General features: G+C 40.4%; 1 protein-coding gene across 3 annotated transcripts in view; it reads left to right on the top strand.

Moving 5' to 3' along the window:
* Positions 1-26053, top strand: part of tfg (trafficking from ER to golgi regulator) — a 220933-nt gene that overhangs the window by 17511 nt on the left and 177369 nt on the right. For all 3 annotated transcript variants that reach the window (XM_068040975.1, XM_068040976.1, XM_068040974.1), the window contains exons 2-3: positions 8971-9179; positions 15587-15670. In XM_068040975.1, coding sequence (XP_067897076.1) covers positions 8996-9179; positions 15587-15670 — 268 coding nt within the window. In that variant the 5' untranslated portion in view covers positions 8971-8995. The remainder of the gene's footprint in view (positions 1-8970; positions 9180-15586; positions 15671-26053) is intronic.

The following is a 26053-nucleotide window of genomic DNA, read 5'->3' as shown; positions in this document are numbered from 1 at the left end:
ACATTGAGTGAGTGGGCAAAGGTCTGGCAGATGGAATACAATGTTAATAAATGTGAAGTCATTCATTTCGGTAGGAGTAACAGTAAAAAGGATTATTACTTGAATGGTAAAAAGTTGCAGCATGCTGCTATGCAGAGGGACCTGGGTGTCCTTGTGCATGAATCGCAGAAGGTTGGTCTGCAGGTACAGCAAGTAATTAGGAAGGCAAATGGAATGTTGTCCTTCATTGCTAAAGGGATTGAGTTTAAAAGCAGAGAGGTTATGTTGCAGCTGTATAAGGTACTGGTGAGGCCGCACTTGGAGTACTGTGTGCAGTTTTGGTCTCCTTACTTGAGAAAGGATGTACGGGCACTGGAGTGGGTGCAGAGGAGGTTCACTAGGTTGATTCCGGAGTTGAGGGGGTTGGCTTCTGAGGAGAGACTGAGTAGGTTGGGATTATATTCATTGGAATTCAGAAGAATGAGGGGGGATCTTATAGAAACATATAAAATTATGAAGGGAATAGATAAGATACAAGTAGAGAGGATGTTTCCACTGGCAGGTGAAGCTAGGACAAGAGGGCATAGCCTCAAGATTAGAGGGAGCAGATTTAGGACTGAATTGAGAAGGAACTTCTTCACCCAGAGGGTTGTTAATCTATGGAATTCCTTGCCTAGTGAAGTAGTTGACGCTACTTCAGTAAACGTTTTTAAAGCTAAGGTAGATATCTTTTTGAACAATAAAGGAATTAAGGGATACGGTGAGAGCGCGGGTAAGTGGATCTGAGTCCACGAAAAGATCAGCCATGATCTTATTGAATGGCGGAGCAGGCTTGAGGGGCGGACGGCCTACTCCTGCTCCTAGTTCTTGTGTGTGAGTTTGTCCAACCTCTCCTCATAGCTAATGCCCTCCAGACCAGGCAACATCCTGGTAAAGCTCTTCAGTACCCTCTCCAAAGCCTCCACGTCCTTCTGGTAGTGTGGCAACCAGAATTGCATGCTGTATTCTAAGTGTGGCCTAACTAAGGTTCTGTACAGCTGCAGCATGACTTGCCAATTTTTGTACTCTATGCCCCGACCGATGAAGGCAAGCATGCCGTATGCCTTCTTGACTACCTTATCCACCTGCATTGCCACTTTCAGTGACCTGTGGACCTGTACGCCCAGATCTCTCTGCCTGTCAATACTCCTAAGGGTTCTGCCATTTACTGTCTACTTTCCACCTGCATTAGACCTTCCAAAGTGCATTACCTCACATTTGTCCGGATTAAACTCCATCTGCCATTTCTCCACCCAAGTCTCCAACCGATCTATATCCAGCTGTATCCTCTGACAATCCTCATCACTGTCCGCAACTCCACCAACCTTTGTATCGTCCGCAAACTTACTAATCAGACCAGCTACATTTTCCTCCAATTCATTTATATATACTACAAACAGCAAAAGTCCCAGCACTGATCCTTGTGGAACACCACTAGTCACAGCTCTCCATTCAGAAAAGCACCCTTCCACTGCTACCCTCTGTCTTCTATGACCGAGCCAGTTCTGTATCCATCTTGCCAGCTCCCCTCTGATCCCATGTGACTTCACCTTTGGTACCAGTCTGCCATGAGGGACCTTGTCAGAGGCTTTACTGAAGTTCATATAGACAACATCCACTGCCCTTCCTTCATCAATCATCTTCGTCACTTCCTCAAAAAACTGGATCAAGTTAGTGAGACATGACCTCCCCTTCACAAAACCATGCTGCCTCTCACTAATAAGTATGGAAGGAAGTCATTTTTTTGGTGAGGTGCCCTAAAGGCACCACTACGATTGTTCCTAGAACAGTTCTTTCTAGGTGATGTTGATGAACAGTCTGCGCAGTCTTTCAAAAGATGCAGCTACAGAAGGCTTCACATAGGTTTTACATCAGATGTGTAGGAACAAAGGTTTCAGTTCTCACATTCGATGCAAAGTTCTTTCAAAGATGCCAGTTTTCTGCGAACATTCAGGATTTCTTCAAATACAGGAGGCAACAGTAAACACACTTGACACAGGATTTGCTTTTCAAGAGAAAGCTGGATCTTCTGTTCTCCTGGCAGGTCGATAAGCAGACTCCAACCTTCTGCTTTTTAGCCAAACCAACTGGCATTTTTAACTGTTCAAAATGCAACCAGAACTGTTGAGCAGCAATCCTGTGATGGCTATAAATCGTGGTCTCTCATTTCGGTGTAAACATCTGCCCCTTCAGTTTGTAACACAGCCCCCTGCTGAGTTCTTAGCAAACAGATGCTTTCCAGTAACTGTTTTACTAGCTAAAACCAGGAACCTTCTATTGACCTTCCTTGTTTTTTTTAAAAACAACCACAAAGTTCAGCAATCTCCAAGTTTCTAGCATCCATGAAATCCTTTTTCAGTTTTAAAATATAGATTCTCAAGTTTTGAACAAAAAATGGAAACCCTCGTAATACTCTGCATTGGCTTTGCATACCTCAATAAGTCTCATCGATTTACTCTGCATCTTCCAGCATTCTGCACAAAGATGTCCCACCTTCTGACAATGGTAACACTTAGGCTTGCGGACCTCACTTCTACCCTCAGCACCTGCCTTTCTGGTCTGAGAAGGAGATCCCGGGGCATTCCCAGCTGACCCTCCTTGTCCCCAGCTACTTGCCTTCCTTTCGCCCTCCCACCTTCTATCCTTCTCCCGTTTGTGGGGGTGACAGACAAAGGGTTTAGTCTTATACACAAGCTCACAATCATCAGCAATTTCTGCTGTCTGTCTGGCCGTTGAAACCTTCTGGTTCTCTACATGGGTTCTTACTAATGGAGGGAGTGTATTTTTAAATTCTTCCAGAAGAATTTATTCCCTAAGGTTCTAATTCTATCTTTAGTGCCCATACAATCTCCAGAGGTTCGGAAATATCTGTCTGTAAGCTTCGGGGACTAACTGGTATGCAGTGAGAATAGCCTTTTTTGCTATCTCATAATCTGCAGAAGCCTCCTCAGAAAGCATGGCATAAACTTCATGAGCTCTGCCCATCAGCCTGCTTTGCATAAGCAGTGTCCATCTTTCCTTCATCTGTTTGGCTATATTTTCAAAAGAAATGAAAAATACCTCTATGTCCCTTTCCTCAAACCTAGGGAGGGCTTGCACAGATTTAAACAGCTCTCCACTGGCTCCTAGGCTGGAGCCAGATCTTTCCCCACCAGAACCTTCACTGGAGTCAAGACCACTTTTTTGTCTTAGTTCCATTTTTTAAAATTTGAATTTTCCTTTTCCTTAAGTTCACATTTATTTATTGTCGATTCTTTTTCAAGATGAAGCCTAAGCTTTTCTATTTCTTTTTCTTGGCCAAATTCAAGCTGCCTCATCTGTAACTGAATTTTAGCTAATTCAATTGCACTGTCCTTTGGTTTGCTTCCAATTGTAAATGCTGTGCTATTACTTCAGTTATGTCTGCTTTCTTAGCTCCTGGTTTTAACTCTAACGCCAACAATTCTGCTCCTAGTGCTCTGTTGGGGGAAAAAAAATTGGTCCAACATTTATTCAGTTTGACTCTGAATTCCTCAAAAAAAAAAATTCCTAAAAAACAGAATCACTTCCATAACCAGTTTAAAGCAGTGCCTTTGTAACTGACTGCTGTGGTCCTGGCAAAATAGTTAGAACTATTATCCCGATACAAGTGCCTGCCTGTGATGAGCATGAACAGTAGAAGTGGTTGAACATAACTCCAAAAGCTACTATGGCAAACTATAGGAAAGCAGGTAAAATGGATCTCTTCAACATGAAGGCATGATTGTACAAATCATTATCTCACTGGCGATGGTGTTTGTTTGGAGTGAGTTGTGCCGACAGAAGAACCCTTGAAATCTGAAGATTGGTTTAAAAAAAAAATTATGTAAGTTCATATTCTGATAGGGTTTTGGTCTTGCCCTTGCATGCAGTTAGGTTCTCATAAGGTTGAGAGCACAGTTCACAGAATTGTTACAACGCAGAAGAGGCCATTCGGCCCATTGCTCTTTGAAAGAGCAATTCCCTCAATCCGTTCCCCTGCCTTCTCCCCATAACCCTGCACATTCTTCCTTTTCATATAGCTGTCTAATTCCCTTTTGAATGCTTCAATTGAACCTGCCTCTACCAACTCTCAGGCAGCGCATTCCGGACCTTAACCACTCGCTGTGTGAAAAGGTTTTTCCTCATGTCACTTTTGCTTCTCTTACCAAATACTTTAAATCTGTGCCCTCTCGTTCTCGATCCTTTTACGGGTGGGAACAGTTTCTCTCTATTAACTCTGTCCATACCCCTTTATGATTTTGAATACCGCTATCAAATCACCTCTCTGCCTTCTCCTCTCCAAGGAAAATGGTCCTAACTTCTCTAATCTATCTTCATAACTGAAATTCCTCATCCCTGGAATGATTCTCGTGAATCTCTTCTGTACTATCTCCAATGCCCTCACGTCTTTCCTCAAGTGCGGCGCCCAGAATTGGACGCAATATTCCAGCTGAGGACGCACTTGTGTCTCATACAAGTTCAGCATAACTTCCTTGCTCTTGTATTCTATGCCCCTATTAGCAAAGCCCAGGATATTGTATGCTTTATTAACCACTCTCTCAACCTGTCCTGCCACCTTCAATGACTTATGCACATTTACACCTAGGTCCCTCTGCTTCTGCACCCCCTTTAGAATTGTTCCCTTTATTTTATATTGTCTCTCTATGTTCTTCCTACCAAAATGAATCACCTCACATTTCTCTGCATTGAACTTCATCTGCCACCTGTCTGCCCATTCCACCAACTTGTCTATGTCCTTTTGAAGTTCTACACTGTCCCCCTCACAATTCACAATGCTTCCAAGCTTCGTATCATCTGCAAATTTTGAAATTGTGCCCTGTACACCAGTTGTGTTCGGTTCAAGTCTAAATGCTATTCCAGGATCTTCTTACAAATTATTTAAGCCACTTTATTTAAATGGAGAATTTTACATTTCACCATATTTTTGAGAAATTTTTGCATCTTTCCTTTGTCTTGTCATTAAAATGTTATCCAGAATGATACCAGGGGTTAAAGGGTTAAATTATGAGCACCGATTGTATTTCCTGCACTTGTATTTCCTTGCATATAGATGATTGAGGAGTGATCTAATTAAGATTTTGAAAATGATAAAAGGATTTGATTAGGCAGATAAAGGATTTTGGGATTGAATTATGTTTAAAAATTGTGGTTTAATACAAAGTGAATGTGCTTACCTTTTTCTAAAGGCTGTGGGCATTGGAGAATGTGCATTGCAACTAATTTGAATGATGTCCCAACTTAGTGTGCTAAATGGAATAAGGATCTTTTGTCTTGTCCCAGGCCCATTAACCAGGGTGACCAGAGTATTAAACAATTCGTCATTTTGTCTTATGTGGTCCAACAAGTATTAACTACCATTTGTGTTGAGGATGATTCTATTCATGTGGGTCTGGTATGAGGTAAATGTGCAGAATCTACTTCTGGGAGAAGGTGTGATCGGTATCTTGCTAGCGAATCCCTCCATGGTATAATGTGTCTGCTTCCTGGGTTATATTTAAATGTGTGGGAGGGAGAGACAAAGGGAAGCAAACAAAGGACTACAAGACACAGTCTTGGGCCTGAAGCTGGAAGGTAACATTGTAAATGGTCATGTTTGGCTGTTAGTTGCGTCAAATAAATTTATGGCCAAAGCAAGTCAGTTTACGAAAGGGGCAGAGTTATGTGATTTATTTATTCCTCCATTTTTGAGGAGAGAAGTGAGACTGAGTTAAGCATCCTTGACTGTTGCTCTGTAAAATAAAACTGCTTAACAATTCATACCTGGCCTCAGTCATTTACGGCATAGAAGCCATTGGCCCATTGAGTCCATGTTGGCTCTCAGTGGAGCAATCCAGTCAGTCCCACTCCGCTGCTTGATTCCTATAGCCCTGCAGCTTTATTTCCTGCAAGGCCTATCTAATTTCCTTTTGAAATCATTGATTATCTCCACTTCCACCACCCTTGTGTCCTTGTCAGCTTGTCTTAGAAAAAATTGGTTAAGTGCAGGCGTTCAGATCCCTCAGTGGTCCTATTTATTTTATTTTATTTTATTTTATTTAGAGATACAGCACTGAAACAGGCCCTTTGGCCCACCGAGTCTGTGCCGACCAAGAACCACCCATTTATACTAACCCTACAGTAATCCCATATTCCCTACCACCTACCTACACTAGGGGCAATTTACAATGGCCAATTTACCTATCACCTGAAAGTCTTTGGCGGTGGGAGGAAACCGGAGCACCCAGCGAAAACCCACGCGGTCACAGGGAGAACTTGCAAACTCCGCACAGGCAGTACCCAGAATTGAACCCGGGTCCCTGGAGCAGTGAGGCTGCGGTGCTAGCCACTGTGCCGCCCTTGTATTATATTACAGTATAATCAGATATCGAGATGCATGCTCACACTATTGAACATAGTGTCATGCCCAGTAAAGGTATATCCTAATCATAACTTTAAACAATCCTAGGGAATAGAACACCAAAATATGTTTTAAATGGTGAGAAACTGTTAAATATTGGTTTTCAGAAGGATTTCGGTGTCCTTGTACACGAAACACAAAGTTAACATGCAGGTACAGCAAGCAGATAGAAAGGCGAATGGTATGTTGGCCTTTATTGCAAAGGGGTTGGAATGCAAGCGCAAGGAAGTCTTGCTGCATTTGTACAGACACTACGCCTTGAGTACTGTGTACAGTTTTGCTCTCCAGACCTAAGGGAGTATTTACTTGCTTCGGACGGGGTGCGCCTAAGAGTTCACTAGATTGATTCCTGAGAGGGTTGTCCTATGAAGTGAGATTGAGCAAATTGGGTCTATACTCTCTGGAGTTTAGAAGAATGAGAGGTGACCTCATTGCAACATATAAGATTCTGAGAGGGCTTTGCAGCCTAGATGCTGAGAGGTTGCCTCCCTGGATGGAGAGTGTAGAAATAGGGGTCATAGTCTCAGGATAAGGGGTCGGTCATTTAGGACTGAGATGATAAATTTCTTCACCTAGAGGGTTGTGAATCTTTGGAGTTCTCTACCTTAGAGGTCTGTGAATGCTCAGTTATGGGGTATAGTCAAGGCTGAGATCAATAGATTTTTGGACTCTAAGGGAATTAAGGGATATGGTGATTGGGTGGGAAGGTGGATTGAGGTTGAAGATCAGCCATGATCTTACTGAATGGTGGAGCAGCCTCGAGGGGCCATATGGTCTACTGTCCTATTTCTTTTATGTTCTTAGAAGTTCATTCCATGTAGTGATCATACTTTGAAGAATTTTCTGTTATCACTCCTAGCATTGCCGTGTACTAGTTTGAATCTGTCTCCCCTTGTCCTATTCATGTATTTTATTTTGAAGCATTTTTATCTTTTCCTCATGAATTTAGACTTTGGTATTAGCCTTATGGCTCTTTGCATTATGTCTGATCAAATGTGTCTCTTGTATCCAATTCTAGTCACTGAGACACAATACTCAAGTGCAGCATGATAAGAGCACCATACAGTTTGATCATGGCTTCTTTTGATGTATATTGCAGTTTTGGCTATATAGTTTGATAGTTTGGCTTTGTTGATTGCTGCACAGCTGTAGTTGGACATATTGACTTTGGGTCTACTTAAATTCCTCAGTCTCTTTCAATTTTACTCAACATCATTCATTGAGCAGATATGTTGTCCATTTTACCTTGTACAGTACCTTACCCTTCTCTGCATTAAATTTCATCTGCCATATTTCTGCCCACTTGCCTATTTGGTCACTCGTCATATAATTTCTAAGTTGCCTACTTTATTCCTCTGCCCTTTTCTGGTTTAATATTTGCAAATTTTAATAATTTGCTTTGAGTTTCTGAATACAAGTCAGTGATCTAAATTAGAAGCAGTTGTGGTTGTGACATTGATTCATGCGGCACTATGCTTAGCACCCATGCCTTTCCCCCCCTCCCAATTTTGACATAACTCCTAACAAATACCCATGAAAGGGTTGGAGTTTGTGATCAGCAGCAAAACGACAGCGTTCGCTGCTGCCCATAAAGATCTCGCAATATCTGTGTTGTGGACTTCTTTCCCGATATCAGTTTAAATCTGGTGCCAAGTCAATGGGATTTCCAGGCGTCCGACAGCAGTGATGTCAGCAAACAGGGTAAGCAGCCAATTACATTGCAGTATTCTCTCAGACAGCCAACCAGGAAGTTGAAAGCACTGAATCCCTTGACTATTAATTTAAATTTTCAGACAGTTAAATAAATGATCAGATCAAGATAGAAGCTAAAATCTTATATAAAACAAAAACTTTAAAAAGAATAAAAATGTGTATTTTTTTTATGACAATGGAGAAACTGAACATTCCACAAATATAAAATTAGCTTTTAAGGGCCATTGAGCATGTTTAATATGCTGTTTTAAAAACCCAGTTACACCTCATTCAACAAGATTTAACTTTTTCAAGGGTTTTTACTGCAGGGCTTACAGTGTAAAAGTGGAAGTCTTCGTCAATTCATTGATTGCTTAGCGATTGTATTCTGGGAGGTCCTCAACAATGTACCCTCTGGAGGAGTGTAGAATCATTGACAGCAACTTCTGGATTTTAGTGTTATTCTGCACATGTGTGGAGTCCTGAAATTGTCAGTTTGTGGAGTAATACTGGTGAATGCTGACAGTTTTGCTGTCATTATCAAGCAAACATTATACAGGTAATCCTCAAGTTTACTCTATTATCAATTTTATTATACACAGGATTGAAGTAAGACTAACGGGTCAGTTCTCACCGGTGCCTGTTTTGAATATAGGCACCACATTGACCTGTTTGCAATCTATGAACACTTCACCAGCGTCCATTGACTCCCTCATAATGATTGTCAACATTTAGCATTTCTCCTCTCTAGTCTTTCTTAACACATGAAACTGCACATTTCTTTGACAACCCCACCGCTCCCAAGAAGGTCACATTCACTATTAGTGATTTGTGCATTCTAGGTGTATTACCTGAGAGGAGACTACCATGAATGGGCAACTGGATCTGAGTGGCAAGCTCATCATTAAAGCTCAGTTAGGTGATGATATTCGCCGAATCCCAATCCACAATGAGGATATCACCTATGATGAGCTAGTTCTGATGATGCAGCGGGTGTTCCGTGGGAAACTTCAGAGCAACGATGAAGTCACGATCAAGTACAAGGATGAAGGTGGGGTGATTGATTTTTATCAAAAATAGTTGAGTATTTGGAAAGCACATTAATTTAAAATAGGGCCATACAGCCAGTTCGCTATAGGCTGTTTGGGTTCCATAACAGTAATCATTGCCCAGCTGGATTTTTAGGTTAGAAGTTGGTATGCTAATTTTGGTGTATGTGTCTGGAAGTTAGTTATGGTTGAGTACTTATTCATTATGCCTTTTAACATTGTGCAGAATATCGTTCAGAAAAAATGCAGTGTGAAACTAATGTAAATATGTTCACTAACTAAATAATGCTACAAACTGCTTTTCCTTTGGACCATATGAAGAAATACTTCTTAATAAAATTAAAATGCTGTTCTGTTTGAGGCATGGAGAGGTTGAAATTAACTGCTCCAGAGTCTTTGAGACTAAAATGTTAACATTGGAATGGTTTATACATAGTTTATTTTTACTTTCTGCCCTTATACAGCCCTAGAGTTATACGGCACAGAAACAGGCCCTTCGGCCCATCGTGTCCATGCCAGCCATCAAGCACCTATCTATTCTAATCCCATTTTCCAGCACTTGGCCTGCAGCCTTGTATGCTATGCCGTTTCAAGTGCTCATCGAAATACTTCTTAAATGTTGTGAGGGTTCCTGCGTCTACCACCCCTTTAGGCAGTATGTTCCAGATTCCAACCACCCTCTGGGTGAAAATATTTTTCCTTAAATCCCATCTAAACCTCCTGCCCCTTACCGTAAATCTATGCCCCCTGGTTATTGACACCTCCACTAAGGGAAAAAGTGTCTTTCCTATCTGTGCTGCTCATAATTTTGTATACCTGGCAGTTTTTTGCTTGCACAAGTAGTCAATGTCTGCCTGCACACTTAATTCCGGATATATACGACCTCTTCCTGGATCATGCTGCAACTCTGTTCGAGAGTGCTTGGATAACTAGCTTTAGGACATCAGCTGCTTTGAGCTGGGAAATACATGACTGCAACCCAAATAATTTGTTTTGTTTTCTTCTCTCTTCTCTCCAGCTTGGGAAAGAGACTGTTCTCCACGCAACATAGCACAGCAGTACAGCTCAGGAGAGTGGTGGATTGTTGGCACAAACCTGCAGCCCATTACTCTATGATTCCGTGCTTTGCAGCTTGAAACATGCTGCATCACTGTGCCACTCCCTTTTCTTTTACTTTTCTGAAAGCCTGTTGCTCTCTCTACCCATAGCAAAATAGATTGTTACAAGTTCAGATTATTTAGAGGATGTCTAAGCATTACTGGTACCATTTATTAACCAGTAGAATTCTATTCAGGATTGAGCTGGGGAGTGAGACTGGCAACATAGCTCCATGGAGAGTTGGCATGGACTCAATGGGCCAAATGGCCTCCTCTGTGCCATAAATGACTCTATGATTCTGTGTGCAGAATTGGGTTGCAGGTATCCATTCAAGAAGTGGTATGTGGCACATGCTGTAAGAATTAGCTGATGATCTATGGGATTTTTATGATTTGTGAAATGTAAAATGTATGTTTAAGTTTAGCAACGTTTTGATCTGAAATGGTGTTAAGACATGCTCACTCCTGGTGCAACATCCAAGATGTGAATTTCAAAGTACTGTACTGGAAATTGATTTAAAGTGGATTCACGTAAATGGAGGTTGCATCATGAAGACCTTGGATATAATTTATATTCAAAAGGGAATGGATGAACTTACTTGTGATAGAAGTCCTTTCCCCACAGAACTTCAAAACATCATCTGTCCAATATACAGTTCCAAAAAAAGTAAAATTAATTAGGCTAGGAAGTAAAATGAAAAGGTTTAGTTGGTACACTGTGTTCCTCTGTGATTTAATTGTTATAGATCTGAAAACAATTTTGGTGTTCATTGTGTAATGCATATCTGTTAAGAATGTTCAAACCCTAAAACATTGAATATATGTTTGAAGTCAAAAGTGATTCAAGTAATCTGAATATGATTTGATGTCTCGTGGAGCACATGATATAAAAAACACTTGCATCCCGCATCATGGTTATACACTTTGTTTTCTTTCATGCTACATCAGGACTAGATGAAAAGTTACTGAGTAAGATTGATTGGGAGGAAAATACAGTACAGGAGGCCCAAGAGCAATTAAAAGTAGTGAGGGACTGGTTAAATTTTCACAGAATATTTTAATGCATTGAGTGGCTTTGTGTGCCTATTTGATGTCTAAACATTAAATTGTTCAATTACAATGGGTATTGGTGGGTAATCTATTCCAAATGCACATCAGATTTGACAGAATTGACTCGTGGAATTAACTTCAGTTCTTTATTTGTTTCATCTACATACCTTGAGAGTGTCATCGATTTCCTTGAGGATTCTAGGGATTATCCAGTCTGACCCAGATTTCTTGTAGACATTGTTCATTTTTTCCGAACACATGCATTGCTGATCTCTTAATGCTTTAGATTCTTGAATCAAAATATCCCAATCTGGAATTCGACCATAGTCATAATTTGTAAAGACTAGTATTTACAATGGCTGTTTTTTCAAATCAGCTATATTTCCAAAGTTATTCTTTATCTGTTGTTTAGTCCATTACTTTAAGAATAGTACAACATTCTGAATGGCTCTTGTTTGTATCTGTAATTTGATTTTTATTTTACTTCTAATCCTTTTCGTACATCTCCAACTTGTTTAATAACTCTAGTCCTTGCTACTGTTTAGCTACAGTGGTGGAACTGTCACTTCTTGAGCCTGAAGGTCTTGGCTTGAAGTTACACTCCAGCGACTTGAACATATAATCGAGGCTGACACTTAATTGAGGGACTTGTACATTGTTGGGGGTGTTATCTTATGGGTGAGATGTTAAACCAAGGCCCTATCTGTCTGCTCAGGAGCAAAATACTGTGGGGCTCTTAGAAGGAGAGCATAGGAGGCCTCCTGCTGTCCTGGCCAACAGCAATGTGATGATGACCAGATAAGCTGTCTTTTGGTTTAGGTTGAAAGATAAAATTGGCCAGGGCACTGGGGCGAACTCCCCTGCTCTTCTTTGAAATTGTGCCATGGGATCTTTAACGTCCACCTGAAAGGGCGGACAGATCTAAGTTTAACATTTCATCTGAAAGTTGCACCTCCAACAGTGCAGATTTCCCTCAGTATTGTGCTGGAGTGCAAGTCTAGGTTTTATGCTCAAATCCCTGGGATGGAGCTTGAACCCACAAATTTTTATCATTGGTTCAGCTATCACAAACAGTTGCATAATTTGCTACTCTTTGCCTTAAAAGCTGTCAAATTAAAGAGTGAAATATCAAGATGAAAACACATTTTAAGAATTGCTTTTCCCCTGCCCCCTCGAAATTGTGATACCTGTTGATATGCTTCCTCTCACTACTGTCCAGAGACACAAACTCTCCTTCCATGTGAGACAGCAATCTTTTTATTCTTTTCATGAGATGTTGGTGTTGCTGTCAAAGGCCAGTATTTGTTGCCTATCCTAATTGCCCTTGACAACTGAGTGGCTTGCTAGGCCATTTCAGAGGGCAGTTAAGAGTCAACAGCATTGCTGTGGGTCTGGAGTCACATGTAGGCTACACCAGGTAAGGACAGTAGATTTCCTTCCCTAAAGGACATTAGTGAACCAGATGGTGTTTTTTTTTATCATGGGTCACCATTACTGAGACTGTCTTTCAATTCCAGATTTTTTTTATTAATTGAATTTATTTCTACCAGCTGCTGTGGTGGGATTTGAACCTGTGTTCCAAGGGCATTAGCCTGGGCCTCTGGATTACTAGTTCAATAACATTACCACTATGCCACCGTCTCCCTCAGTATTGTTCCTAATCTAACGTACTGTATTTGCTGCTCGCTGTGTGGTATTCTATACTGGGGAGACCAAATGCAGATTAGGCAACTGCTTTACTGAACACCTGTTCTGTCTGCACCTATTATTCTAACTTCCCAGTGGCTTTCTACTTTAATTTCTCCTCCTAATTCTGCTCTGACCTTTCCACCTTTGGTCTCCTACACTTATCGAACCGGGTTCAACACAAGCTCCAGGAATCATATAGCATCTTTCTGCTTGGCACTTTGTAGCTCTTTGGTTATTGATTTTCGTGACTTCAGACCTTAGCTTTTGCTTCCCATTCCTTTTATATTGGGATTAGTAAAATATGTTTGCCGGTATTTTCTGTTTTAAGTTTTTTGATCTGTTGCATTTTGGCTAAGACAAATGTGGGTCCATTACAGACAGAGTCAGGAGAATTTATAATGGGGAATAGAGAAATGGCAGAGAAGCTAAATGTTTACATTGTGTCTGTCTTCACTGAGGAAGATGCAAGAAATCTCCCAGAATTAGAGATCCAAGGGATTAGTGGAATGAGGAATTGAAGGAAATTAGTATTAATAAGAAGGTTGTATTGCAGAAATTAATGGGGCTGAAGGATGATCAGTCCCCAGAACTTGATATTCTACATCCCAGAGTGTTGAAAGAGGTAGCTGTGGAGTTAGTGGATGTGTTGATTATTTTCCAAAATTCTATAGACTCTGGAACGGTTCCTGCAGATTGGAATGCCGCAAATGGCACCCCACTATTTAAGAAGGGAGTGAGCGAGAAAGCAGGGAGTTACAGACCTGTTAGCCTTACATCAGTTGTTGGGGAAAATGCTAGAATCTATTCTAAAGGATGTGATAAATGGACACTTGGATAATTAATGATCTGATTGGGCATAGTCAACATGGATTTATGAATGGAAAATCATGTTTGATGAACCTGTTAGAGTTTTTTGAGGATATTACTAACGGAATTGATAAAGAGGAGTCGGTGGACATGATATACTTGGATTTTCAGAAGGCTTTTGATAAAGTCCCCCACAGGAGGTTGGTTAGCAAAGTTAAAGCACATGGGATAGGAGGTAATATACTGGCACGGATTAAGGATTGGTTAACAGGCAGAAAGCAGAGAGTAGGAATAAACAGGTCATTCTCGCGTTGGCAGGCTGTGACTAACGGGGTACCGCAGGGATCAGTGCTTGGGCCCTAGCTGTTCACAATATATATCAATGATTTGGATGTGGAGACCAAATGTAGGATTTCCAAGTTTGCAGATGACACAAAACCAAGTGGGAATATGTGTTGTGTGGAAGATGCAAAGCAGCGTCAAGGGGATTTGGAATGACTTGGTGAGTGGGTAAGAACGTGGCATATGGAATATAATGTGGGAAAATGTGAGGTTATCCACTTTGGTAGGAAGAACAGATGTGCAGAGTATTTCTTAAATGGTAAGAGATTAGAAAGTGTAGGTGTACAAAGGGACCTGGGTGTCCTTGTCAATAAGTCACTGAAAACTAACATGCAGGTGCAGCAAGCAATTAAGGCTAATTGTATGTTGGCCTTTGTTGCAAGAGGGTTTGAGTACAGGAGTAGTGAAGTCTTGCTTCAATTGTATAGAACCTTGGTTAGACAGCACCTGGAGTACTGTGTGCAGTTTTGGTCCCCTTGCCTTCGGAAGGATATTACTGCCATAGAGCTAGTGCAGCGAAGGTTCACCAGACTTGTTCCTGGGATGGCGGGACTGACCTATGAAGAGAGATTGGGGAAACTGGGCCTGTATTCTCTAGAGTTTAGAAGAATGAGAGGTGATCTCATTGAAACCTACAAAATACCTAAAGGAATAGACAGGGTAGATACAAGTAGGATGTTTCCCTGGTTAGGGAGTCTGGAACCAGAGGACACAATTTCAAAATAAGGGGGGAGCCACTCAGGACAGAGATGAGGAGAAATTTCTTTACTCAGAGGATTGTGAATCTTTGGAATTCTCTACCCCAGAGGGCTGTGGAAGCTCAGTCATTGAGTATGTTTAAAGCAGAGATTGACTGATTTCTAAATACAAGTGACATAAGGAGGTATGAGGATAGTGTGGGGAAAAAGGCATTGAAGTGGAAGATCAGCCATGATCATATTGAATGGCGGGTCAGGCTTGATGGGCTGAATAGCCTACTCCTGCTCCTATGTTCCTATGTATTTACATTTTTTCTTTTTCCAATTTCTGTGTGTTTGTTTCAACTTCTCCCATGTCTTTTCAGCCTAACAATTTGCACAAAGTTTGTTTTGATATCTCTCCATCACCGTCACGGATAATCTTTTTACATCATCTGACTGTTTCTATTAAGTAGTTAGGCCATTCAATTAATTAACTTCCTCGCTATGAATTGGAACATCTGTTGATTCTGTCTCCTGTCTTATTTTCCAACCTTGTTAAAATTGCTTGCTAATCTTTGTTTTCCGTTCTGAAGGTGTGTATACATCTGAACTGTTCACCCAGTTTTTGCAAATGCTGGTTGTCCCATTCATGTCCAGCATTTTCTGTTTATTACACAGATGTGCTGCTTCATTCATTTGGTCTTCAATAATGCTTGAATAATTGTTTTGTTTCTCTTCTTGCAGATGGAGATCTTATAACCATATTCGATAGCTCGGATTTATCCTTTGCTATCCAATGTAGTAGGATACTTAAACTTACGTTGTTTGGTGAGTACACTTTGGTAATGGGTTGCATGTTAGGCCTGTTAAAACATCTTTTTTAATGCAATTCAGAAATCTAAAAATATTTTAATTCGTACTGTTCAGATGTTGATGCCTGAATGTGGCTTTAAATAGAAGGCTATGAAATAACTACTCCTAAATGTTAAGAATAGCTGTGTTTCTTCATTATAGTACAGCAGATATGTAGCAAAAGTTTTAACAAAATGAAAAATTACCCTCCAATTATAACCAGTCTCCAAAGATAATAGTGGCAAATGTGGTGCAAGAGGTCCTCTTGATAGAATGATTACAGGGCTTCAAGTACTGATGTGTTGCAAAGAAAAGTCGTAAAATACTAATGTGCTGTGCTTGCTTGTAGAATTTCTTTCTGCTAACTATGGAGAAAATTTATGTTGCTCAAAACATTGACCCTATAACATTTTGTTTTTGCCAGTTTTTGGGAGTTTGCACATTCTTGAATATTTTCTGTGAAGGAGTATGTGTTGTTAGATGTGCAGTTACGTTGGTTTAATATAATTTTCCAGACATAAAAGGCTGATATATTTTATAAATTTATTCAATCATTTGTTACCCGAGATGATCCTGTATGACTCGACTACTAATCGGAAAAACATGCGAAACTATTCGGAAGCCTTTTTAAAAATCTTATTATGGGAACACTGAAATTAACCACCTGAATTACAAAGTAAATAAGGCTGAGTAGCGACCCCACCCCATCCTGGTTTTGCTATCACCTGGGATGATTGTTTGCTGGGGATTATATAGATGTGAAAGGCTGTTTGCTTGTTTGAATATTTTCTCACTTTTCTGCACCCATTGACCATCTTAAATACTGTATTTAAGTTTGGTATATATTAGGTGCAGGGTAAAATGGTGCACTCTCTTAACATATCATGTGGTATTTCTGTTTTCATGCTAGTTTCCTCCCCTGTGAGTCAACCAGTTGATTTAGGGTTGAATTTAACTTTTTGTCAAGTAATACATATATTTTAGGTGAGTTGCGATGTTGGCTGGGCGGGGTGGAGGCAAAGAAAAAGGATCAAAATCGCTTCAGTAAATCCATGCCCATGTATTCCATAACTCCATGTTTGAATCTCTTACACCAATTTTCTGCCTCTGCCAAAGGATGAAAATGACCTCAGTTAAATTTAATGTCCTCTAACTGTGACCATGATGCACTATCATCATCATCCAAATAAGAGGTCTCCTTTTTAAGATGGAAATAAGGAATTTCATCTGAGAGTTGGTAATCTTTGGAATTCTCTTCCCCAGAGAGCAGTGGAGGCTGGGTCACTTAATATACTGAAGGCTGAGTTAGACATATTTTTGATCAACAAGGGAGTCGAAGGTTATGGGAGGGCTGGCATGAAAGTGGAGATAAGGCCACAATCAGATCGGCCATGATCTTATTGAATGGTGGAGTAGGCTCGAGGGTCCGAATGGCCTACTCCTATTGCTACTTCTTATGAGCCTCCATGTGGTGGGTTTTGAAGCTCACCTGTGGGCCATGGAGGTTGCCACAATTTAGTTCAGCTTGAGTAAGTGGCTAAGGAGGCAGATGTGGCAGTGGAAAAGAGTAGAGATTTTTGGGTGGGGGGGGGTTTCAAAAATTATGCCTCGTATTTCTGATTATCAAATTGGAGGAGGATGTGACTCATTCAATGCTTAAGCAAGAACTCTGATTTTATATAGCACCATCTATGTTCTCAGGATCTTCCAGAGTTTTTCACAGCCAATGAATTACTTAATTACTTTGTGAAGAATTTCTTAGGCAAAAGCAGTTAATTTATTACAGCAAGAATCCAGAAAATGAGATAAATAACCAGATAATCTGTTTTGCTGGTGTTGCTTGAGGACTAAGTGTTGGCCAGGACACCAGAAGAACTCCCTGCTCCCCCTTCGAAAAGTATCATAGGATCTTTTATGTCCACCAGGACAGCCAGGGTGTCAGTTTAATGTCGCGACTGAAAGTTAGCACCAACAATGCAGTACTCCTTCAGTACTGTACTGAAGTGCCAGCTTAAAGCCCAGGAACAGGGTTTAAACCGACAATTTTCTAATTTAGAAATAACAGCCATCATCGTGACAGATTAGATTATAGTATTTGTACTTACTATCATTTTATGTATTGTTTGACGTGGATGTTTAGCAACTATGCATTTTTTGTTCTGGACGTGTTAAATTCACATGCAGGTTATTGAAGGTGACATTATTACTGCAGCATTATTGAAAAATCTGTTCTAATCCTTGAATGTTGCATTGGGGTGGAGTCAGATTTTGGGTTTTATTCAAAGTAAGGGTTACAAGTCACCATAGCTCACATTTAAAATCTTTGCTTTGTTTTATCAGTTTAATCTGGATTGGAACCTCGGTGGCTGAGGTCCAAGAAACAGCCATCACCGTCCCTGTTAGCAGCAAAGCCTGTACCTGTATATTATAAGCTATTTGCAATCTCGTGGGCATGTTCTATTATAAATATTTGACAGGCCGCTATTGTTAAGTTTAACAGTATCGTTCACTGACTGGGAATTCTAGGACCAGTAATATTTTCTTATTACAAGTTTGAGAGTTTCAAGTTTTTAAAATTGATGACAATGCTACTTTACAGATGGTTTGAAGAATTTGTTGGATTAATAAATATAAATATGATGGGTGCCAATAGAAATTTTGGATTTGAATTTCTGCTCACTTAATAAAAATAAATCCAGAGACCTGAGAAGAAGACCAATGTTGAAAATCCAAGATATACTTATGTTAAAATGTGCATGCATTCTCTCTAAAATATGTTGCCTTCATTGAAATATTATAAAAATACCAATAAATGCCTCTGGCTGTCCACTGATTCATTGCCATTTCCAAAAATTTATTTTTGTGTATTCTTAGTATGATGTAACAAAAACTTACATTTCTGTAGCGCCTTTACGTAGAATAACATGCCAATCACTTAGAGGCATAAGCAAAAATTAAAGGGACGAAAACCTACTACTTTTATAATGAAGTGCCAACTGTCACCTTTTCTAATGAAATGTTAAGGGGCTTTTTTTTTTTAAAATTGCTTTTGCTATAGTTTTTCCACTTGGGGTCATTGTATTTATGAAACAATTATTGAGTTTAATACAGGCCTGTAAAAGTTTATTTTAGCAGGAAAGAACATAGAAACAATTGCATTTATCTGGTGCCTTTCACAACCTTTGGAGGTCCCGAAGTGCTTTACAGACAATGAAATAGTTTAGAAGTGTAGTCACTCTTGTAATGTAGAATACTGCAGCAAATATTCACGCAGCAAGATCATACCAATAGTTTTAGGTGTTGGTTGAGGGATAAATGTTGGCCAGGGTACTTGGCGAACTTCCCTGCTCTCTTTCAAATAGTGCCGGGATCTTTTCTATTCATCTTCAAGGACAGACAGTACTTCAGTTTAACATCTTATCTGATTGACGGCACCTCCGATAGTGCAGCATTCCCTCAGTACTGTACTGAAGTTTCTAAAGTGGGACTTGAGCCCAGGATCTTTAGAATCAGCAATGACTGTGTTACCAACTGAACCAAGTTTAACACTTGACTGATTCTGTTTGATTATATTTTTTCACAGAAATTTGTAATTGAAAACATTTTTTTGCATACAAACCAAGCCACAAGGAAATAGTTTTTGATACGAGCTCAGTTTCTGAAAACCAACATTATGAAAAGTCCATAGCGTTATTAAGACTGAGGTCAATTGAAAACTGTTGTATGAAAAACTTCACTTTCTGATTTAGAGAGTTCTTCCTAGGAATGTTTTCAAACAATACAAATGGAGGTTACCAGTAGATGCTGTCAAAACTTGCATGGTAGGGAAAAGAGTTAAATAATTCAATTTTGTAAACAAAAATGTAAAATCTGTTCAGTCTGAGGCTAAATAGGATATTCATTTTAAACTGTTCAAACTTATAGAACAATGAAAAATGATTTCTCTGAAGCTTGCTTCATTTAATCTGGTGAACAGAGATTTTTAAAGCTTCTGAACAGAATTATTTATATACAGTAAATAATTTTTATACACAAAAATGGAAGCTCTTGGTATCCTTCAGATCAGACGTTCCAAACAAAGTTGTTGTCTGTCCAAATGGGCATTCAGAGCAAGAAACTCTCTTGGTGTCCGAGCGAACATTCTACCCTCAACCAATAAATACCATCAAAGATGGACGTTATTCATCTTGTTAATGTGTGTGCTATTGTGCAAGTACAGAATGGCTGTAATTATGCTCCACAAGTAAACTGTGTAGAAGTGCTTTGACAGTAAACATTATAACACTTAAATTTATATAGCACCTTCTCACATTAAAATTAATCCGTTTAATATTTTTCATCACTTAGTTTCAAAAAAAATGAGAAACACATGTCAGTAGTTGCCAATACCTAAATTGAAGAGTTTAATTTTCTGTGCATTATAGTAATGTGTTAATTGCCAGACACCTTGGACTCCATTTATGCACCTAAAGTATTTTACCATTAAAACTGCTAAGTATAACTGAGATGCTTTGTTCATTCTATTGCAAAGTAGCTTCAATTTAAAAATGGAAAAACTGAAGTTACATTCAAGTGTAGGTGATGGGCATCATGAATTGCAGATGACACCACATTGGTGTTTGATTCCTAGAGTTCCACCAGATGGCACTAGGTTGCTGTTCAGTGTATCACCCAATACTGAAGTAGTAAATCCTGGGGTTTTTCTTAAAAGAAAAGCTGGTTAGCCCAGTGACTGGAGTTTTCTGAAACCTGCTCACCGGCTACGGTTAAAAACTATATAAAATATGTTAATAGACAGAAGTAAATTAAAAGTGAACGCATGCAAAACATTGCTGTTTATCCTGAGCAGTGCCTACAGAATATAACTTTAACATAGTGATTTGTGTTGCTTCCAGATGAACCAGACTTTTCTTCCTGTCATAATCATTAGGATTTTGCATAAAACTGGAGCATTAACGCCAGCCAGATGTTTGTGCAGGAAAGCAGACTGGCAAGAAAGATGTGCTGCAGATGGAAGTTCTGGTCAGTCTTATAAAGTTAAGTCTTATCTCCTGAGGCAAAGCTCAAAAGGTCTTGCTTATAATTTCAAGCATTAGTTCAGAGGCCAAACTATATAGTGTAACAATTGCAGGGACATATTTCTGCATCATTTCACGCAAATTATGTGATGCAGATGCAACACGAGGCCAGATATTGCTGGAGTGGGGCACTTTGCAGCAAGCACCGTTAGACTTTTTCTTCTGTCCTTCAGCTCAAATACTTTGCAGCGTAACTTGCTGGAAGTGTGAGTTGATAAAGATGTGGTGAAGGCAGTGGGGCATCTAGGATTTTAGTGAATGGTGGGCCCAACAATGTATCTCCTTAACTGATGAAATTTAAAAGAAACAGAGGAACATTGGAGAAAGGACTGAGTTGGGGTCAAATCAGATACAGGAAGTGATGTAAAGGGAGAGGGAAAGAAAGATTGGGTTAAGAGAGAGAGGGGAAAAAAGAGACAAAGAAAAGTAAGATAAAAATTTTAAATTTGATATTTTAATAACTCAACAACTTTCAGGAATGAGATTGAGTCGTTTAAATTGTTCCCATTCTGGCTCAGAGAGGTTGATTGGTATTGTATTAACAATTTCTTCACCAAAAAGTGGTAAAAATGTGGAGCTCCCTACCATGGAATAGTTGAGGCAAATAATATATATGCATTTATGGGGAAGCTAGGTAAGCATATGAGGGAGATGGGAATAAGCCGGTAGATGAGGAATGATGGAAAAAGGCTTAAGTGGAGCATAAATGCTGACATGGACAAATTGGTCTGTGTTGGCTGTTTCTATGCTGCCACATAATAGGCTTGTCAGCAAAGTTGAAACCCATGGAATAAAAGACGGTAGCAGCATGGATACAAAGTTGAACAACAGGAAACTGCTGTTTGTAGTATATGTAAATGATTTGGAGGAAAATGTAGCTGGTCTGATTAGTAAGTTTGCGGACTACACAAAGATTGGTGGAGTTGTGATAGTGATGCAGATTGTCAGGATACAGCAGGATATAGATCGGTTGGAGACGTGGGTGGAGAAATGGCAGATCGAGTTTAATCTGGACAAGTGTGAGGTAATGCATTTTGGAAGGTCTAATACAGGTGGGAAGTATACAGTAAATAGCAGAACCCTTAGGAGTATTGACAGGCAGAGAGATCTGGGGGTACAGGTCCACAGATCACTGAAAGTGGCAACACAGGTGGCTGAGGTAGTCAAGAAGGCATACGGCATGCTTGGCCAAGAAGGCATCGGTCGGGGCATAGAGTATAAAAATTGGCAAATCATGCTGCAGCTGTACAGAACTTTAGTTGGGCCACACTTAGAATATTGGTCGGCACGCTACCAGAAGGATGTGGAGGCTTTGGAGAGGGTACAGAAGAGGTTTACCAGGATGTTGCCTGGTCTGGAGGGTATTAGCTATGAGGAGAGGTTGGATAAACTCGGATTGTTTTCACTGGAACGACGGAGGTGGAGGGGCGACATGATAGAGGTTTACAAAGTTATGAGCGGCATGGACAGAGTGGATAGTAAGAAACTTTTTCCCAGGGTGGAAGAGTCAGTTACTAGGGGACATAAGTTTAAGGTGCGAGGGGAAAAGTTTAGAGGGGATGTGCGAGGCAAGTTCTTTACACAGAGGGTGGTGAGAGCCTGGAACTTGCTGCCGGGGGAGGTGGTGGAAGCAGGTACGATAGCGACGTTTAAGAGGCATCTTGACAAATACATAAATAGGATGGGAATAGAGGGATACAGTCCCCGGAAATGCAGAAGGTTTTGGTTTGGACAGGTATCAAGATCGGCGCAGGCTTGGAGGGTCAAATGGCCTGTTCCTGTGCTGTACTGTTCTTTGAAACAGTAGTGGTGAACGGTTGTTTTTTTTTTTGACTGGAGGAAGATATATAGTGGTGTTTTCCATGGCTTGGTACTAGGACCACTGCTTTTCTTGATCTATATTAATGCCTTAGACTTGAGTGCACAGGGAACAATTTCAAAATTTGCGGATGGCGCAAAACTTGCAAGTATTGTGAACTGTGAGGAAGATAATAGATTTCAAGAGGATATAGAATGGATGGGCATGTGGCAGATGCAATTTTAACGCAGAAAAGTGCAAAGTGATACATTTTTGGTCGGAAAAAACAAGGAATGGCAATATACAATACTCTAAATTAGGTGCAGTAACAGAGACACCTGGGGTTATATGTTCACAAATCATTGAAGGTGGCAAGGCATGTTGAGAAAGCGGTTAATAAGACATACAACATCCTGGGCTTTATAAATAGAGGCATAGGGTATAAAAGCAAGGAAGTTATGATAAACCTTTATAAAATACTGATTCGGCCTCAGGTGGAATATTGTGTTCAATTCTGGGCACCACATTTTAGGAAGGTTGTGAAGGCTTTAGAGAGGGTGCAGAAAAGGGTTCAGGGATGAGAGACTTCAGTGATGTAAATAGATTGGAGAAGCTGGGGTTGTTCTGCTTGGCAAAGAGAAAGTTGAGAGAAGATTTGGTGGAGGTGTTCAAAGTCATGAGGGGTTTGGACAGAATAGATAGAGAAACTGTTCCCATTGGTAGAAGGGTGAAAAACCAGATACACAGATTTAAAGTGATTGGCAAAAGAACCAAAAGTGATGTGAGGAAGAACTTTGTTACGCAGCAAGTGGTTGCAATCTGGCATGCGCTTTGAGAGTGGAGGCAGATTCAGTCGTGGCCTTTCAAAAGGGAATTGGATAAGCACCTGAAGGGACACAATTTGCAGGGCTGGAGTGTGTGACTAGCTAAATTACTCTTGCAGAGAGTCAGCACGGGCATGATGGGCTGAATGGCCTCTTTCTGTGTTGAAACTATTCTATAATTATTCTATGTAATTATCATATCGTTAATAAGTACTTAAGCAGCCCTAACTTTCTGCGTCAAATTTAATGGGTAATTAATATGAAAATTCAGCAAGGTTTTTAAAACAATGGGAAGGGTAAGAATGAGATGCCATTTGTGCACAGCAAATGGTGGACCTGCGTAAATTGTCCGGTATGTTTTGGAGATTTACAACTTGTGACATATCTCTAAATCCTCTGAACTTGCCAGTTAATAATCTTTAAAACTCTTGTTATTAAATGGACCAATGTATAAGAACAAAGTTCATGTACTCATTTCACAATTTTACACACAAATGTTTAGATGGTTTGCCAATCTATCCATTTCAATTTTAGAAAGAAAATGGGCTGCATTGTGGCGAGCTTCAAAAATGGTGGGGCGCAAGCGCAAGATTTATGCTGTGGAGCCGCTGTGATATTTAGCGCGGCGGCTCATTTACATGGCCGGAGTGGACCACCTCCTCCCGATGAACTGGAGGGGTGGGCGCTCCGTCACCAGTTTTGGCACCACTATGCAAGCACCGGTGCCATTTTTACAGGGCTTCAAGCCCTTTCAATTCATTTAAATTGTTAAAGTTACAGGAAGTGTAAATTAAAAATGAAAAACTTAATAAAAGTTTCAATACTCTCTCCGACCCCCCCATGACAAAACAAATTACTTGCCCTCTCCCGCTCCCCCAAAAAAACTTAGCTGTGGTCCTGACTCCCCCACAAAGTTTACAGACTTTGAACCTTACCACTTCCTACCACCCTCTAGACCAATCAAAAAGGTATCAGCCCGCTCTCTATTCCCCCCCCCCCCCCCCGCCCTGAAAACTTATCTGCTTCCCCCCCTCCCCACCAATGTCCCGCATTGGATCCCTGGTCGGAGATCCGAAGGCACAGGAGTACCGGTAACAGGCCAGAGTATAGCAGCGGGACAGCGACGGTGGCAGGTAGGTCATGAATTCATTAATTAACATATTTAAATCCTGCTCCTGTCGTTGAGCGGTGGGGGGGGGGGGGGGGGGGTCGCCATGAGGCCTCACCGCCACCAGTAATATGGGGCCTTCCCGGCGTCGAGGCCTGTGACTGGCCTCTTCTGAAGGTATTTTCTGGGCCCCCCTGCTACGACCCCCGACGTCAGAGGGCCGGTAAAATTCAGCCTGATGTGTGAAGTAATTAGCGATTTCAACTTCAACATTCCAGTAAAGTCCAGGATAAAGGAGATATAGTGGCTTTAAAATGTTCAACTTGATTACTTTATTTCCGTAAATAGGATTGCTTAAGGTCCCAAATCAGATGATTACTGTTTTTCAGATAATTTTATGATCTGCAGGTCCTTGACTAAATTAGCATCTTGTGCCACTAGAAGGAAGGAATGAGCAGTGCTGTGATAGAACCATATAGAAATAATAGCAATGTTGGTTTCTGATGAGTAGATATATGCAGGAGCATTCCCAGGATGTGCAATACCCACATGAAAATTATGCTCCACGTGCAGTACGTTAAATCTTGCTTAGTCAACCATATTTGCTTCGTGTTTAGCATCATTAAGGCATGTTTAACCACAGTATTGCTTGTCTAATCAATCTGATCTTCCATTGTCTACAGCTTCATTCCATTTTGCACCAGATTCATTTCAACTATTGTACTTTATTTTGCACATCATTTCAGGTGGGCTGTGTCACTAAGCAGTGTTTTTTTTTTGTTTACATAAAACAACCTGGCATTGTTGCTAAGATTTGTTCTTTATGCAATTCTAATTTGTTACTGTTGTCACACTGTTTCATTATCAGATTTTGGATGAGGACAGTTACAATTAATGCTTACAATTTCATCTTTGTATCGTACCACTGTGTTTTTTTGGTTTGTTTGATATTTTTTAAAAGAAACATAATTGCATCCCTATCTTTATGTTGGCTAAGAATTAGTCTGTGCTGTCTAGGTGAGCTCTAAACAACAACTTGTATTCATATAGTGCCTTTAACGTAATAAAAAGTCACAAGGAGTATGATCAAACAAAATGTCACCGAGCCACGTAAGGAGATGTTGGGTCAGATGACCAAAGGCTTGGTCAAAGAGGTAGGTTTTCAGGCGCAAGAGGCGAAGAGGGTAGGGTGGATATTCCAGAACTTGAGGCTGAGGCAGCTGAAGGCACGGCCACCAGAGGTGGAACGATTGCAATTGGGCATGCTCAAGAGGCTAGAATGAGATGAGCGCAGATATCTTGGAGGGTTATGGGGCTGGAGGAGATTAGAGATGAGGACGAGGCCGTGGAGGGATTTGAAAACAAGGATGAGAATTTTAAAATCACGATGTTGCTCAACTGAGAGCCAATGTAAGTGAACGTATTGTGAGTTAGGATGCAAGCAGCAGAGGTTTGGGTGACCTAAAATTTAGGGAGAGTACAATGTGAGAGACCAGCCAGGAGTGTGTTGGAATAGTCATGTTTAGGGGTAATCTCAGCTGCAGATGAGCT

This window comes from Heterodontus francisci, chromosome 10 (assembly GCF_036365525.1).
Source record: "Heterodontus francisci isolate sHetFra1 chromosome 10, sHetFra1.hap1, whole genome shotgun sequence".
NCBI lineage: Eukaryota > Metazoa > Chordata > Chondrichthyes > Heterodontiformes > Heterodontidae > Heterodontus > Heterodontus francisci.
The sequence above is the reverse complement of the archived record's forward strand: the minus strand, read 5'-3'. Positions and strand labels throughout refer to the sequence as shown.